Source organism: Strongylocentrotus purpuratus, unplaced genomic scaffold (genome assembly GCF_000002235.5).
Source record: "Strongylocentrotus purpuratus isolate Spur 01 unplaced genomic scaffold, Spur_5.0 spur5_scaffold_4, whole genome shotgun sequence".
Classification (NCBI taxonomy): domain Eukaryota; kingdom Metazoa; phylum Echinodermata; class Echinoidea; order Camarodonta; family Strongylocentrotidae; genus Strongylocentrotus; species Strongylocentrotus purpuratus.
This window is the reverse complement of record NW_022145610.1, coordinates 21,686,508-21,702,675: the sequence shown is the minus strand read 5'-3', so window position 1 is coordinate 21,702,675 and position 16,168 is coordinate 21,686,508. Positions and strand designations below refer to the sequence as shown.

At 37.5% G+C, this 16,168-nt stretch overlaps 1 protein-coding gene across 1 annotated transcript in view; it reads left to right on the top strand.

Moving 5' to 3' along the window:
* LOC756723 (MAM and LDL-receptor class A domain-containing protein 2) overlaps window positions 1–16,168 on the top strand; it is a 67,419-nt gene that overhangs the window by 25,996 nt on the left and 25,255 nt on the right. Inside the window, exons 17-29 of the mRNA XM_030997231.1 lie at window positions 655–807; window positions 1,369–1,469; window positions 2,155–2,319; window positions 2,675–2,798; window positions 6,864–6,962; window positions 7,817–7,957; window positions 10,300–10,577; window positions 11,213–11,441; window positions 11,966–12,112; window positions 12,920–13,014; window positions 13,619–13,783; window positions 14,659–14,785; window positions 15,174–15,290. Coding sequence (XP_030853091.1) covers window positions 655–807; window positions 1,369–1,469; window positions 2,155–2,319; window positions 2,675–2,798; window positions 6,864–6,962; window positions 7,817–7,957; window positions 10,300–10,577; window positions 11,213–11,441; window positions 11,966–12,112; window positions 12,920–13,014; window positions 13,619–13,783; window positions 14,659–14,785; window positions 15,174–15,290 — 1,941 coding nt within the window. The remainder of the gene's footprint in view (window positions 1–654; window positions 808–1,368; window positions 1,470–2,154; window positions 2,320–2,674; window positions 2,799–6,863; window positions 6,963–7,816; window positions 7,958–10,299; window positions 10,578–11,212; window positions 11,442–11,965; window positions 12,113–12,919; window positions 13,015–13,618; window positions 13,784–14,658; window positions 14,786–15,173; window positions 15,291–16,168) is intronic.

Here is a 16,168-nt window from a genome sequence, read left to right as displayed (position 1 = left end):
TCCTTTCTAATCACTATCTTATCTTCTATACATTCTTCTACTTCTCTTTAAATTCCACTTATTTTCTTTCTCCCCTTTTTTATTCTTCTTTGCAATGTATCTACCACACTCATCCTTCACTACCACACCTTGTTTCCTTCTGCTTTCTCTGTCTCTCCTTCTTAATCGTTTATTATTTTCCGGCCTCATACATTAAATTTGATTCATTTTTTATATTGTAATTTATTGTTGCGTCTCATTTTCCGATTCCTTTTATTGTCATTATTCTTCAAATTTCGATTTCAAGTACAGTATATCTATTTCAAATTTTTTAGACAGCACTTCATAAAACTCCGTTTTATTCTTTCATCAGTTGTAATCTTATTTTTTGTATATAGCTCATAATTCTCTTCATAAAATTAAGATTTATTATACATAAACAGCAATTAAAAATGTGTGTTATTTACATATTAATATGATAAAACAGAAACGAAAGTTTATTTCACAAAACAAAAAACCCACCAAGGACATGTAGTATATGGTTTACAGTCCAAAGGGGGAAATTTACAAGTGTAAACGTGTACGATTCTTTTAAAAGTATAATTTCATTGTATTTTTTTTCTTCAAAGAGCATAACAGTATGGTGAGTGTTTGATTGTCTTTTTTTCCTGCTAGGTCAGTTGGGTTACTCCCTGTGTAACTTTGAGATCGACCTTTGTTACTGGGAGCAGTTGACCACCGATGAGTTTGATTGGAGGAGGAATCAAGGGGATACATCCAGCGAAGGAACAGGGCCTGACGTGGACCACACCTTTGGCACAGATGAAGGTACAGGTCTAAAAATGTGGAACACACGTTTGGAACCGACGTAGGTATAGGTCTTTAAACGGGGGCCACAACTTCGGCACTGACGAAACGTCTAAAAATGTCTCTCGGATTTAAAAATATAAAGACTGAAAAACAAAAATCAATACCATGACTTACTAACCTTAATGAAGATTGTGAAAATGATAATCATGGTGATCCTGACGATAGTATTATCATTGTGTTATTTCGTTTCTCATGGGGTGCTTCCTATGCGAAAACGCCTACAAAGTAAACGAGAAAAATGGGCTAAAATTTGCTAACAGAGTGCGGAATTAAATTTAAATGATAATTATGATATAACTATGGTGATGGTGATGATGATGACGATGGTGATGGTGATGATGATGACGATGGTGAGGATGATGATGATGATGATAATGATGGTGATGATTTTTTTTTCCTTGTCAATAGGCTTACTTGTGTACCGTACGTTTTATCATTTCATATCGTACATTTTTTTAAATCTACCTGGCTATATGTTTCTGAATGTTCACGTGATTCCTTTCAAACTCGCAATTTCAGGTTATTACATCTACACGGAAGCAAGTAACCCTAAGAAGTTGGGAGAAAGAGCAAGACTTGCTAGTTTTACAATTACGGGATCACGTATCAGCGTGTGTTCGGTAAGTCTGGCGACTGTACTTCTGCCTCTGGTTCTTCAAACAGTGGCGATTGTTCGCAAGTTCTACGATTAATCGCAATCTTAAAAACACAAATCTCTTTAGTACAGGATTAAGACTAATATCAAGTTGCAATCAATTTGAATTAATCGCAATTGTTAAAGTAACTGGGCCCCAGTCATTTTATTCTTTTGTTAAGATGATTACGACTGTTCCTAAATGTCAAAGTAGTCCTTTTATCTTAAAAGGAAAATTGGGAACTTATGCAGTCATTCCCCTCTATTAAGAAATAAACGAGGATTATGCAGATTGTAAAACTTCCTCTTAAACAGGGCAATTTTAAGGAGGCTTATTATATCAACGCTGAACATGTGTTTCATTAAAGCTCCCTCTATACCCATATGACTTCCTTTCTTGGTTTGTCAGTTTTTTAATCAATTGATATGCTACCCTTCTAAATCATTTTAATGCCAAACACCTCTATTATTATGACCAGGGAGGGAACGTCCTTTTTTTTTTTCTTCTTCTTTTATTTATTTATTTATTTATTTATTTATTTATTTATTTATTTATTTTTTTTTTTGGGGGGGGGGGGGGCTTACAAACGGGGAGAGGAGTGTATGCCGGCCCTAACCCTATGCTCAATGTGCCACTGACATGTCTACATGGTGTGTTTTTCTCTACATAGATGAGGTTTTTTTATCACATGCGTGGAATCGGTATGGGTACAATGACTGTTTATACCAGGACACAAGTAAATGGACCTCTCACTAAAGTATGGTCCATGTCACGTAATCTAGGCGACGAGTGGTTCTTCCAAACACTAGACATCCAGAGCACTGTCGACTATCAGGTACGTTCCACCATAATCTTTATTCAATTTGAACAAATATGGGGCAAATTAGTGAACATTAAAAAAACTAAACTTTTAACTTGCATTAATAGTAATGGTATTGATGATGATTAAAATGATGACGATGATAATGATAATAATAATAATAATGATAATAATATTAATGATGATAATAATAATACTAATAACAATAACGATAAATACTAATAATACTTATGATAATAATAATAATAATGATAATAATAATAATAATAATGATAATACTAAGAAAAACATTATTATTATAATAATAATGACAATAATAAGAAAAACATTATTATTATTATTATCATCATTATTCTTATTCTTATTTCAGATTATCATAGAAGGTAGTATAGGTACGACGACAGACGGTGATATGGCTCTAGATGATATCAGCTTAACACCAGAATGTGTGCCAGCTGCAGAGAGTCTCCCTGAAATACCAACTGTGCCTCCCAGTAAGTATTGTGTAATTTATATCAAATCAAATTATTTATTGAAATGGAATTGAAATAGAATCCACAACGTTAGATTATTTTCAGTACACAAGTACGAAATGAGTAAGAAAGTAATTATTGCAAATTCCTCAAATGTACACATAATCAATATACAATTACAAAATGAAAGTTTACTTACTAGTAATTACAAAAGATTAATAAAAACAAGCTAAGTTACATCCAGCCTTACTTTATTCTACATATATTATTTTGTCATGTGTAAATTTGCAATGTTTGTTTGTTATATATTTGTTAAAATGCAAAAGAAAAAGAAAATCAAACAGAAATAAATAAATCAAATCAAATCAAATCAAGTGAGTTGTAAAATTCTAGATCATCGTTGAAAGTAATACAATAAACAAACAAACAATCCAAAAGTATTGGTGTATGCAGGATCAGGAGTAGCAATTTATGGTGGCAGGAGAGAGATTGCCCCCCCCCCTATGATTTTCCATGACCCCCGCCTGCGTTTTTAGAGATTTGGTTGTATGACACATGCTCCGGCGACTATTGCTCCGCAGTTGATTTCCTACACCACCCGAATTCCAAACGTCTTCACCCCTGGACCAAAGACCAAACCTAACCCTAACCCTAAACCTTTCAAATGATCAATTATTGTAACCCTAACTGTTACCATATTTCTTTGATGATGGTGATGATGATGATAGTGATGGTGATGAGGATGATGATGATGGTGTATGGTGATGATGATGATAGTGATGATGATGAGGATGATGATGATGGATGGTGATCATGATGATAGTGATGATGATGATGGTAGTGAGTGACACAACCCTGTGTTTCACTGTTTGAATTTTAATGTTAAGGGCGGAATGACAAGAAATAGATTGAATTTCGTTTCGTCAGTCGTAATTGGTAAGTAATAATTGTAAACTTGATCGAGACATATTATTACTACTGATTTAAAAAATGATTTCATGCTTCCCTAATTTATTTACTTTCCTGTTCTGAACTCAAGGACCCCAATCCGCCAATGCGCAAATTACGTACAATATGCCAGAAAACAATAAATACTACCCAGGTGCGGATCCAGGATTTCTTAGGGGGGGGGGGCCTAAATTTGAAATAATGGAAGCAAAATATTAATATGTAATGGTGACCAGCAGTGGCGTAACATGAGCGTCTAAGGGCCCGCCTTAGGGCCATTGGTTGGGTTCAGAGGCTACAGCTCCCGGAAGCTCAGGGGTTATAGGCATTTAATTACCGTCAGATGAGCATATTTTGATACCTTATTTGCGACACAGCTGGCAGGACACTAATTGGCGCCGGGTCCAGGGGAAGGCCCCCGGGAGCTCAGGGGTTATAGGCATAAAATAACCGTCATATAAGTGTCTAGGGGCCCGCCTTAGGGCCATTGGTTGGGTTCAGAGGCTAAAGCCCCCAGAAGCGCAGGGGTTATAGGCGTTTAATTACCGTCAGATGAGCATATTTTGATTCCTTATTTGTGACATAGCTGGCAGGACATTAATTGGCGTCGGGTCCAGGGGGAGGGCCCCCAGGAGCTCAGGGGTTTTAGGCATATGAGCATATAGGGGCCACATTAGGGCCCTAGGTGTAGTCCAGGGAAATTTTTTAATCACGGCCAAATGAGCATATTTTGATACGCCATTATTTTGTGACACTGACAGGTCATTATTCTTTCTTTCTTTCTCTCATTCGTTCCATTTCTCTTTAATATACTTTTGTCAAACAAAATGCGGGGGGGGGGGGATGGGGAGCTCAAGGCTCTCGTGCCCCGCCGTTCCGCGGACCCTGACATGTAGGCCTCTAAATCATCATATTTCTTGTCTGACTGTAAATTTAGGAATTTGTCATTATCCAACAAACGCATAAAAAAGTATAATTTACTAAAAAGTGAGGAAAATCTCGGAAAATTACAAATTTCAGCAACATTTGTAAATCACCGGTATCGAATTGTATTGGGGATGGCAAATCCCCCCCCCCCAGATCAACACCTTGTTGGCGGGAATAATCGCAACTGATCTTCCCTACCTCTCTTCTTTCTCTTTCGTTTTCTTTCCCTTTCTCTCCTCTTTCCATTTCCCTTCCCTTCCTTCTCTCTCTTTAGGTTTGCTGGGAGAAGGCAAGGGCTTTTCGCTCCCCCCCCCCCCCGATCCACAAGTTGTTAGCAGGACTAATCACAACTGATCTCCCCTTCTTTTCACCCGTTTCTTTTCTTCTTCCTCTTATTTCCTTCCCTTTATGTCCTCTTTTTTTTTCTTCCCCTTTCCTTCCTTCCTTCTCTCTTATTTTGTGATGGGGGGGGGGGGGGAGACGCAACAGCCTGGGAGGCAAGACCCTTTTGGCCCCCCGATCTCTTTCTTCCCCCTTTCTTTTCTTCTTTCTCTCCTTTCTTTCCCTTTCTCTCCTCTTTCACTTTCCCTTCTTTTCCTTCTCTCTCTCTCTCTCTCTCTCTCTCTCTCTCTTCTCTCTCTCTCTCTCTGTTTTGTGGGGGGGGGCAAGGCCTGCTCGCCCCCCCCCCCTGGATCCGCGCCTGATACCACCCCACATCATCGTGTCCATTTGAATTTAATCTAAATAATTTCGATAACGTGTTTTCATACTCATAAAGTGGGTTGTTGCAATTCACATTGCATATCACCTCTTCAAATGTTTTGTTTAACTCTTGTTTGATAATTTGTGTGATAAAGACAGTCTAAAGGTGTATCAAGACAAACAGAGTATACCATCAGTGTTTAATTACGAACTTTACTTTAATTGACTCTCATTGTCGTAGGATAGTTTGGATTGCAAAAAAAGAAGAGCGAGAATGGTAGAGGTGATCGACGGAGAGAGAGAGAGAGAGAGAGTAAAGGAAAGAGAGAGAAGGGGGAGAAGAGAGTTCTGGGAGAAATGAGAGACAGACAGAGGGAGAAGAAGAAAGACAAAAATTAAGAGAGAGGAGGAAACAGATATATAAATAGTGTGTGTGTAAGAGAGAGAGAGAGAGAGATGTACAATGGGGATGTCTAAGACTAAGTAACTCTTCATTTTAATAAATTAAATGAGATAAATATTTTACATTCTTTCATAATTATTATTCACTATTCTCTTTTTCAATCAAAGCTTCATCCGATATGCGAATGAACTTCATTAGGATGTAATCTTATTTACATTTGTTTTTGTTTTCATCTTGATAGGCTACAAATTAGCAACCGAAGTTTGCATGCTCTAAATGATAACCATAATTATCCTCTCATTTGAAAACAAACAATCAGGGTTGATAGTAATTAAACAAACCTTGATTCTTGAACCGTGTGTGGATTATCTTTGCAAACTTTTGAGTGAGATTACTTTATATATACAACCAGAAAGATAAAACGCGTTGTGATTTCTGTGTGGAAATAGCTACAGTGGAAATTAGTCCTGGAAAAAAATACTCAACGGAAATAATGAAGGCGGAAAATAGGAAGTTGTATTTGACGGGATTGTTTTTGATACTCTATATTACATCTGGTGAGTTACTTATTATTACTCTCAATATAATGATTTTTTCCTTAAAATAGCAAATGCCCTTGAATTGCCATGTTTATCCTCGATTCTCATGTATTGTTTGGTATCATTGTGTTTAAAAGTAAGGCAGGGGATAGAGGCTTGGGGACTGGGGACTGGGGACCGGGGACTGGGGCTGCAGCGTCCTTCGAGAATTTTGAAATTACCATAGGGCACCCGCCACCTCATTGACGTGTAGTTAAGCAATCTATCTTTTTTTAATTTCTACACCTTACATAATATGTAAAAAGAAGACTGAAGAAGAAGAAGGAGAAGAAGAAGAAGAAGAAGAAGAAGAAGAAGAAGAAGGAAAAGAAGAAGAAAGAAGAAGAAGAAGGAGAAGGAGAAGGACGAGGAGGAAGAGGAGAAGCAGAAGTAGCAGTAGAAGAGGAAGAAGAATAATTATAATAATGATAATAATAATGATAATGATTCTGCATCGGGATGTACATGATTTCTGTATTTATGCTCCATGTTTTATGTTGGTATGATTTTCTTCATGTTCGTATCCAGTCCAAGGCTACACATGTACCGATGGGCTGGTGATCGACGACGAAAACGTGTGCGATTTCAGGGAAGACTGTTCTGACGGCCTCGATGAAAGCACGTGTCGTAAGTAATGACTTTTACATGAGTCGAGTTATTTTAGTCTTGATGTATGGAGTTTGGGTTGAATAATATGAGAACAAATGTCTGAAAGTGAAACAACACGTATTTATGACAATTTTTTTGTTGTTTTTGTTTAGGGGGAGAGGGGGGGGGGCTATAATTATATCCTCTGAATTACTATTCTATAACACATAAACTTGAAATATTTAAAAAAAAAAAAAAAAAAACATTTTCTGACTATAGATCTATGTACGATGAGTAAATTAGAAATTGAATCTACGAAAATCATCAATTCAGTTTTGAAGATGTACAATTGGAAATGGAGCAGTGATTTGGAGCCGGAAATTATCGACTTTAAAACTAGTTCAGTGCTTTAGAACCATTTTGGCATGTTTCACAGTTTTCTAAAACAAATTTCTATATTATTTGTGTTTTCTTTATTACATTTACTCTTCATAATTTATATTCGTGAAACTCAGTTTTATAAATCAGATATATCTCTTATCCTCTTTCCACTTTTGTCTCACTCTATCTTCTATCTTCTCTTTTTCTTTCTTTCTTTTTCACTCTCTCTCTCTCTCTCTCTCTCTCTCAATCTTTTTTCATCATGTTCATCATCATAATAATGATCTATTTCTCGTTCTCTGTCATTATCTCTCCCTTACTCTCACCCCCTCTCTCTCTCTATCTCTATCTCCCTCCTTCCTTTCTTTATCACCATCTCTCCTTTTTGCTCTCCCTCTCTCTCTCTCTCTCTTTCTTTCTCTCTCTCTCTATATTTCTCTCTCTCTCTCTCCCTCTCTCTCTCTCTCTCTCTCTCTCCACCTCCCCCTCCATCTCCCCATCTCCCCCTCTAGCTGCGACATGTGATTTTGAGGCTGGTTTGTGTGAGTGGTATCATGATGCGAGTCTCGATCTGAACTGGACAATGTTCATGAACAATGAACCCGAGTGGTATTACGGTCCAGGAGCCGACCACACCCTAAACAGTGTTAACGGTAAGTCTTTGTTCTGGCCTCATTTAAAGCCCCACTGCACTACTTATAGCTACTTGCGCCCTCTGTATAGCAAACAATGCCTAAGCGGTGAACGTTGATCCCCAATGGTCCCCTTTTTTAATGTTAATTGAGAGCTGATTTGATGAGATAACCACATGTCAGTGACCATACAGGGAGATCTAATCCCTCCTAGCCAAACTAATGCAGATAGGATTTTAAAATATTTCATCATACTGATGATGATGATGATGATGATGATGATGACGATGGTGATTACGATAATAATACCAATGATATACAGTATAGGCTTGCGGGTGCACCATGTGAGAGAGAGGGAGGATTGAGGCATCCTGAAAAGGACTTTCTTGAGGGTGTGTAGTCCTGAAAAGGACTGTTGGTGTTGTCTTGAAAAAGACTGTTGGTGTTGTCTTGAAAAAGACTGTTGGTTATCTTTCTTAGCTTATACTAGTGTTCTAAGGAGAACTATAGCGCTTGGAGAGGATGGGTGGCGGGAGTGGCTCGACGTTTCGAACAGGTTGACTATCCGTCGTCAGGAGTGGACTCCTCAATCAGGACTCCTCAATCCTCCGTCTCTCTCACATGGTGCACCCGCAAGCCTACTGTATATCTACATCACCATGCAAGCCGATACTTACAAGCAGCCTCTTATACTAATGATGATGATGATAATTTATTTCTTGAGAGCACATTTCACATTCTTTATCTGCGTTAAGAACCCACTGCACTCTTGGGAAAGTTCGAGTTTTTTTCAATTTTTTATTGTCACCACTTAAACAAATTAAATTTGTATAGAACATAAAGTGCCTTGATTTGTACTTTTAAAAAAAATAATCTGTACTTTTTTCCGTCGTTGGCAAATGCTATGTTTGTCTCTGATTCAGTATCGATGCACATTAGTCAAATGTAAACACACAAAGTGTAATATTCACACATTAATTATAATGTATGTATCTGTTACGGGTATAATAAGCAATGACAGCACCCATTTATCTGTATGTGTCCCATTACATTCCATGGATGAAGATAAGATATCATAAGTTAAGGGTATCATGCAGTGTCATGGTACATTTCGAATTGTTGACAGAGTCGTTCATTTCGAGAGATAAGAATGGCGATTTGCTCAAAGGTTTGTTTGTTTGTTTGTTTGTTTGTTTTATTCACCATGTAAAATAACTGTTTACAGATGATAGAATACAGTGGGTCACATTGATATATATATAATACATAGTAGGAACAATGCATAAACAAAAAATGTTTGAAGTGCAACGTCCCTAAGTAACATAGTTGATAATTATTAGGTATAAATAGAACATGGCTTAAAATAAGTCATTCGTTACAAAAATTTAAAACAAAATACAAAAATCAAGCCCCTTAACGTATTTGAATAACAAGGTCCCTCGCAATAGACCGGTTTACTAATATCTTCAAATTTATAAATGTTTCTTTCCTGGGGACAGCTATAATTAATTAACTACAATAATCGGAACCCAATCTGCGTATATTACTCGTTGCTATATTGGGCAAGCTTCGGCCAAGTATTTGTTTTGTTTTGATTTGTTTTGTTTAGTTTGGTTCTATTTTCCGTATACAAAATTTAGATACATACAAGAATACAATTTACAAATATAATACAAGTCATGAATTAAAAGCGGCTGGAATAATCTATTCAGAGCCATTATTAAAATGGCTCTATTCTTTCTAGAGGTCCATCAAAAAAAAAGTATGCATACAATTTGAATATTTTAGTAGAACTGTCTGTTTAAAACAAGCCCCACTTGTGGAAGTAGAAAAAAGAGTCAAACTCGTAATTATGATTTTTTGTTTAAACCATAATCATTAATTGTGAAATTCATCTTCAAACAAATCACGATTTTCAGCCAATTTCACTAACTTGCAGTTTTTCTCAGTTTGCAACATTGTAAAATATTTTGTTTGAAGATGTCAATGATGATGATAATGATAATGAGGATGAGGAGAAAGAGAAATGAATATGGTAATGACGATGATGATGGTGACATAATGTCTATCTTTAAATAAAGAACATTACGTCGTTGATAAGCTCGATAAGCATAAAGGCAATTTATTTATTGTAATTTTATTTAATTATTAATACATTTATTTTTTCATTTAGTTAACGTATTTTTACATATATTCAGATATCTATGTACGTATTTATTTATTGATTGATTGATTGATTCGGTCATTTCTTTTTTCAATATTCATTTAAAATTTCCGTCTCCCTGAGAAAGTGAGAATAAAGAGTAGCCACATTCAGTGTCACAATCATCTCTATTTCGATTGACATCCTACCTTAATGGCAGGTCACTATCTCTACATTGACGACACCTACAGCGAAGTCGATCAAAAAGCCATCATCCGTAGCCCAACCTACCAGATGGCTGCCCGACGTTGCATCTTCTCCATGTGGTACTACGCCTACGGCGTGGATATGGGTACCCTGAAGGTTCTCCAGTATACCCCATCGAACGACCGAAACTACAACCTCATGACCGTAGTCGATATCGGCGAAGACAAGTCCACCAAGGATCGATGGAACCTGTACGAAGTCCAAGTGGAAGCTTGCGCTGAAAACTTTCAGGTCAGATTTGGTGCCCTTTGGTGGTGTGCACAAGGCGTCATTTTATTTCGATTGCGTCATTACCTTCGCTGATCAAGCCTTTGCAAAACAATTAGCTCGTGCGCCAATACTTTAACGCATTGTTCGCATTGATTATTATAAAATCGCTTTGTGATGTCACTGTAACATGTTGCGTCATTGACATCACTGACGCAGCACTACGTCAGGGTAATGACGCCTCGTGCACACATCACAAGGCATACATCTTAAACCAGTGGTATGTTCAGAAATTCATGAGGTGGGGAGGCAAGGGAGTCGGGGAGGGGGGGGGGAGGGTAATGAGTCCGGACATGATTTGATCTACTTCCATGTGCCTTCAAAAGAGGGGGGGGGGCATACGCCGACCCATTCGATGCTGGATAGGCCACTGGATATAAGATATTAAATTAGATGTAGTATTTAAGCTACAAACGTTTTCAAATGCCATATGTGAAAGTCAGAACATTATGGGGATATTATGATATGATATGACTGTGATAATGACACACATGGCATGACATATAAATGTTGCAAGTCGACTTTAAAACATAACTGCTCGTTCTATTTCTCTCTCTTTCTCTGATGATACAAACTTTCTACTTTCATTATCCTTCTAGCTTTCGATTGAAGCAAAGGACAGATATGACTACTCGAACACGGGAGGTTACGCAATTGACGATCTAAGATTCGAGGGGTGTGCGTATACCCTCCCTTTACCACCAGGGGGGTCGTGTGATGCCGATACAGAGGAGACGTGCGACTCGGGGCATTGTTATCCTAAGAGTGAGAGATGTGACTATACACCAAACTGCTGTGATGGCACGGACGAGTCGACCCAAAATTGCGGTATGTTACTATGACTACCACCAGTCTACCACCACCACCATCATCATCATCAACAACACCACCACCACCACCACCTTAACCAATACTACCACCTCCACCCCACTATCACCATCACCATCACCACCACCACCACCACCACAACTACCATCATCATCACCACAACCACCGCCACTACCACTACTAAGACCACCACTATCACCATCCCCATATCACCCCACCACCACCACCACCACCAATTCTATCACCACCATCAACAGCACTATTACTCCTACTGCTACTACTTCAATAATTTCTGCCACCGTTACCTTTCTCTTGGTAACATCTCATTACCAATCTTCTCATCAAGAAGTAATTCAATGACACATTCAAAAGGTTCACCTGTGACACTTTCGATGTCTATAGTCCAAACAGGTAAACTAGCTTTTGTACTCGTCAAATAATTTAATTTCTAATAACTAATTTGAAATTATCCAGATGAATCTGTTGAACTAATAATATTTGTTCTAATCATTTTTCGATCTCAGCTGATTACACGATGTGTGACTTCGAGACGAGCATGTGTTACTGGGGACAGCTCACTGATGACACTTTAGATTGGACCAGAAAGACCGGTGGAACGGGTACCGGTAATACTGGTCCATGGATAGATCATACTACCGCTAGTAACAACGGTAAGGATAAGATAAGACCTTTCCACTTCATAAAAATATATATGTGATCATTTTAAAACTATTTTAAGAGTCTATGTATGTCATGTTTCCCTTCACATTCTGTTATTTTCTAAGCGCTACTGTGCTTTTCGTTTTTAGAGTTCCTAAATACTCGATATTTTTATAATCATTATTATTATTATTATCATTATTACTATCACCATCATCATTGTTATTATAATCATAATTAGTATAAGATGAGGAGTATTTCTTTGATAAAATAGATTAATAGAATGCTTCAAAGAGGGGAAATGATTACATCATCTTCTTCTTCTTCTTCTCCTTCTCACCCTCCTCCTCCTCCTCATCTTCTTCTTCTTATTATTATCCTGCTTCTCCTTTCGTCCTTCTTCTTCTTCCTGTTAAGTATATTTTATTATCAGATGTATTAAAACATATTGACCTAGGAAAATGTAATCATACGCATTAGTGCACAGTTATATTTTTTTTCATCCTGGCTTTACTTGTTAACCAAACAATAACCTGTACCTATGAAGACGGTTAAAAAACACGGTCTTAAACTCCAAACTAGAAACCTAGTCCCTAGAAATTAACTCCTGACAGTTTGGCTTTAATAGGCATCGTAAAAACGGCTCCATACTATTGAAGTCAACACATCCACCACCAGAACAATACGAAATTGATGAAATTGTATGAAACACAAAACTAGACAGTTACAGGCTTACATCGCAAGACAGTGAATTGATCTGTTAAAGGATGACACCAGCGGAAATTCAACGTCAATGCCTTTATTTCTCAAATCATCAGGTTATTTCATCTATACTGAGGTCGATGATGCATTTCCAGGTGACACGTACAGAATCGGAAGCTTTTACATACAACCTACTTCATCAGGGTGCGAGGTAAGTAGATAGCTATATGACCTCTCTGTAGTTCCAGGCCTTGTTGGTCCTATGCCTATCCTATCCTATCACCCGTATGACTTCCTCCTCTGTTTTCATATCCGAACAGCTATTCCCTTGACTCTCATCTCCGTACAATAAGGACAAAAAAACCTTTAGGACAAGTTTCCATATCTTCATGACGACTGTCCCCTATAAGGCATCCATCCCTGCAAGACAAGTACCTTCCTATTTCTAAACTACACCTGGACAACTATCCTTTACGGTAACTATCTCTTTAAAGGACTGTCCCAATGCAGGACGAGTGACTCCTGAATATGAACTGCCTACTGGGGCTTCTCCCCTCCCGATACGGAGTCCATCAGATCTCGATCATGCAATACATGAAGCCAGAATAAGTCTTGCCATTGATAAATGTATGAGATTTTACATCCGTGTTTCTGGAGATATGTACATCAATTATAATCATATTTGTATCTTATTCTTTTGAGTAGAACATTATACAACGTTTCCTTAGAAAAATATATAATAAATTTTGAAAGCAAATTGGAAAGAATAAACGAAATAAAAGTTTCGGATAATTATTGTATTGCTTTTCTTTTAGATTCGTTTCTACCACCACATGCGAGGTTCAGGGATTGGAACCCTGAACATGTACACCCGGACCAAGATCGATGGACCGATGACTCGTCTGTGGTACAGTGATACTGCCCATGGGAACTACTGGCTCTATCAGAGGGTATCACTTACCAGTGAAGATGCCTTCCAGGTTAGTAAAACCTCATTATAAAACTACCTACAGCCTCGTTCAGCCCTGTTAAAAACAAAAGAGAAAAAACAATACATTTGGATTCAGATTGGTGGACCGGTGACCCAGCCATGATACAATGATACAGTGGTACCCTCTGTCAGATGGTATACTCTCACCAGTGATGACGCCTTCTAGGTGGGGGAACAATCTTCAATTTGTGTCACCGTTCAGTGATGTTTCGTTTTTATGTATACAGCCCCGTTCAGCCCCGTTAAAAACAAAAGAGAAGAAAACAAAACAATACATTTGGACTAAGATTGGTGGACCGATGACCCGTCTATGGCGCAGTACAGTAATACAGTGGTACCCTATTTTAGAGGGTACCACTCGCCAGTGAAGACGCCTTCCAGGTGGGGGAATAATCTTCAATATCGCTGTTTTCACGAAGTGACGGTAGTGAAAAAAAATTGCATTCACTTTGCGTTACGATTTTCCTCACTACCGTCACTTCGTGAAAATAGGGACGAATTTAGTGTCACCGTTCAGTGATGTTTCTTTTTTTATCTTTTAATCCAGAATGCTCTAAATTGCAATTTGTACTTAAGCAGAAAATACTTACTGGGAAATTTGAGTCCATTTCTGTATTAGCACATTATGTCTTTACATGGGGACTTGTAAGAAATGATTCAGAGGACAGCATGCTTAAAGCTATTTTACATATTGCGTTGGCTACAAGAATTGCTTACACAAGAGTTTATCAAAGTGTAAGAAAGGGGATGCCAATGCTTTGATGGGGAAAACAGTATCAAATGATTATTGATACATAATATTTAGCGATGTATAAATGTGTTCCAACTGAAACCTAGTATATTATGACTCTTACTTTACTCCAGGTGGTATTTGAAGGAGTGAGAGGGTCGAGTAATTTGGGCGATATAGCTCTGGACGACATCACCTTTACTCCAGAGTGCGTCGAGTCAAAGGAGCCCCTACCTCCTGCCGACGTGATCCCTACCCAACGTAAGATGTAGTCCAAAGGTCAAAGTTCATAGTTTACTGTCAAAATTCACTTAAGAATAATTATGTAAAGATTACATAAAATGATCATTAACAACAAAAGAAAAGAAAATTGTCATTGCTATTGCTATATAATGGAACACAACCACCGTTAAAACAGAAACAAATAGTAGATATGTCAAAAACATGTTGGGATAAAAAAAAAATGCGTATATAAACTTTATTTTTCGTACAAAATAATATGGAGGATCATCCATCATTATTGTATTAATAATTGTCGCGGTGGATTAAATAGGCCTATCTAAACACAGTGGTCCTTTGCATATCGGGTGAAGGGGTGCCACCAACATAATTATTTATAAGTTTGTTTGTTTCTTGTTGCTTCTCTCAGCAAATCATTGTGAGCTCGGCATGCGACCGTGTGACACAGATCAGTGCATCGATGAATCGTATTACTGTGACTTCAATCCAGACTGTCCCGTCGGTGGCGAAGATGAACTATACTGCCGTAAGAATTTCACCAAGTTGTTATCTTATCACAAATACATTCTCTCCTCGATCTCGGTGTTTAATTTGTTGACGCCGTGGATCTTTAAAAAAAAACGTCAAATAGGAAATAGAAATAAAGCACTGACAAGCATAGTAAGATTATTTGAATAAACAAGAACAAAACATAAATAGAAGCATGTTGAATGGTAGCAAAACGTAATCAAATTAAAGGCAAATCAAATACAAACAAAATTGTCCACATCAGACAACTCTTGAAAAAAAAAAGTAATTCACAAAATATATATATATATATATTGCTATACAAAAAAAACGCTGTGACATTTTATATTTCTATGCTGATTTTGTTTTCATTTTTTAACCGTAATTTAGAGGTTTAGAATTTATAAACACATTTTGGAACAGAATATAAGAGAAACATATTAATTATAATTATAAACAAAACCTCATAATTTACATTAATGCTGATGCTTGTTACGCCGGACAGTGGATGTATTATGTTTGAGTCCCGCCGTTGCACTGACGTCCTCTGGCAATACATTTATCTACGCTTTCCTTTCCACCAAGGCGTAAGAAAAAAATGGGTACCCGGTATAGGAAGAAATTCCTTGAATAAGGGAGTTTACAGATACAATCTGAGCAGGGGCAGATAAAAGTCATTTGTACCAAAAAGTTACAACCCACAGAGATGAATACTGGATATGCGCTCTTGAAAGTATGTAACATTATTCATTTATGCACCAACGGTACATTCTATGATACGCAGGTGTTAAGTATTCTTTTCAAGAGGGCAAGCAAAAGGTATTCATGAAGCACATCTAGGACTTGGGCAGTTATTATTCTAATATGCTCAAAGTGGAACTTCTCCATGTGTAAAAG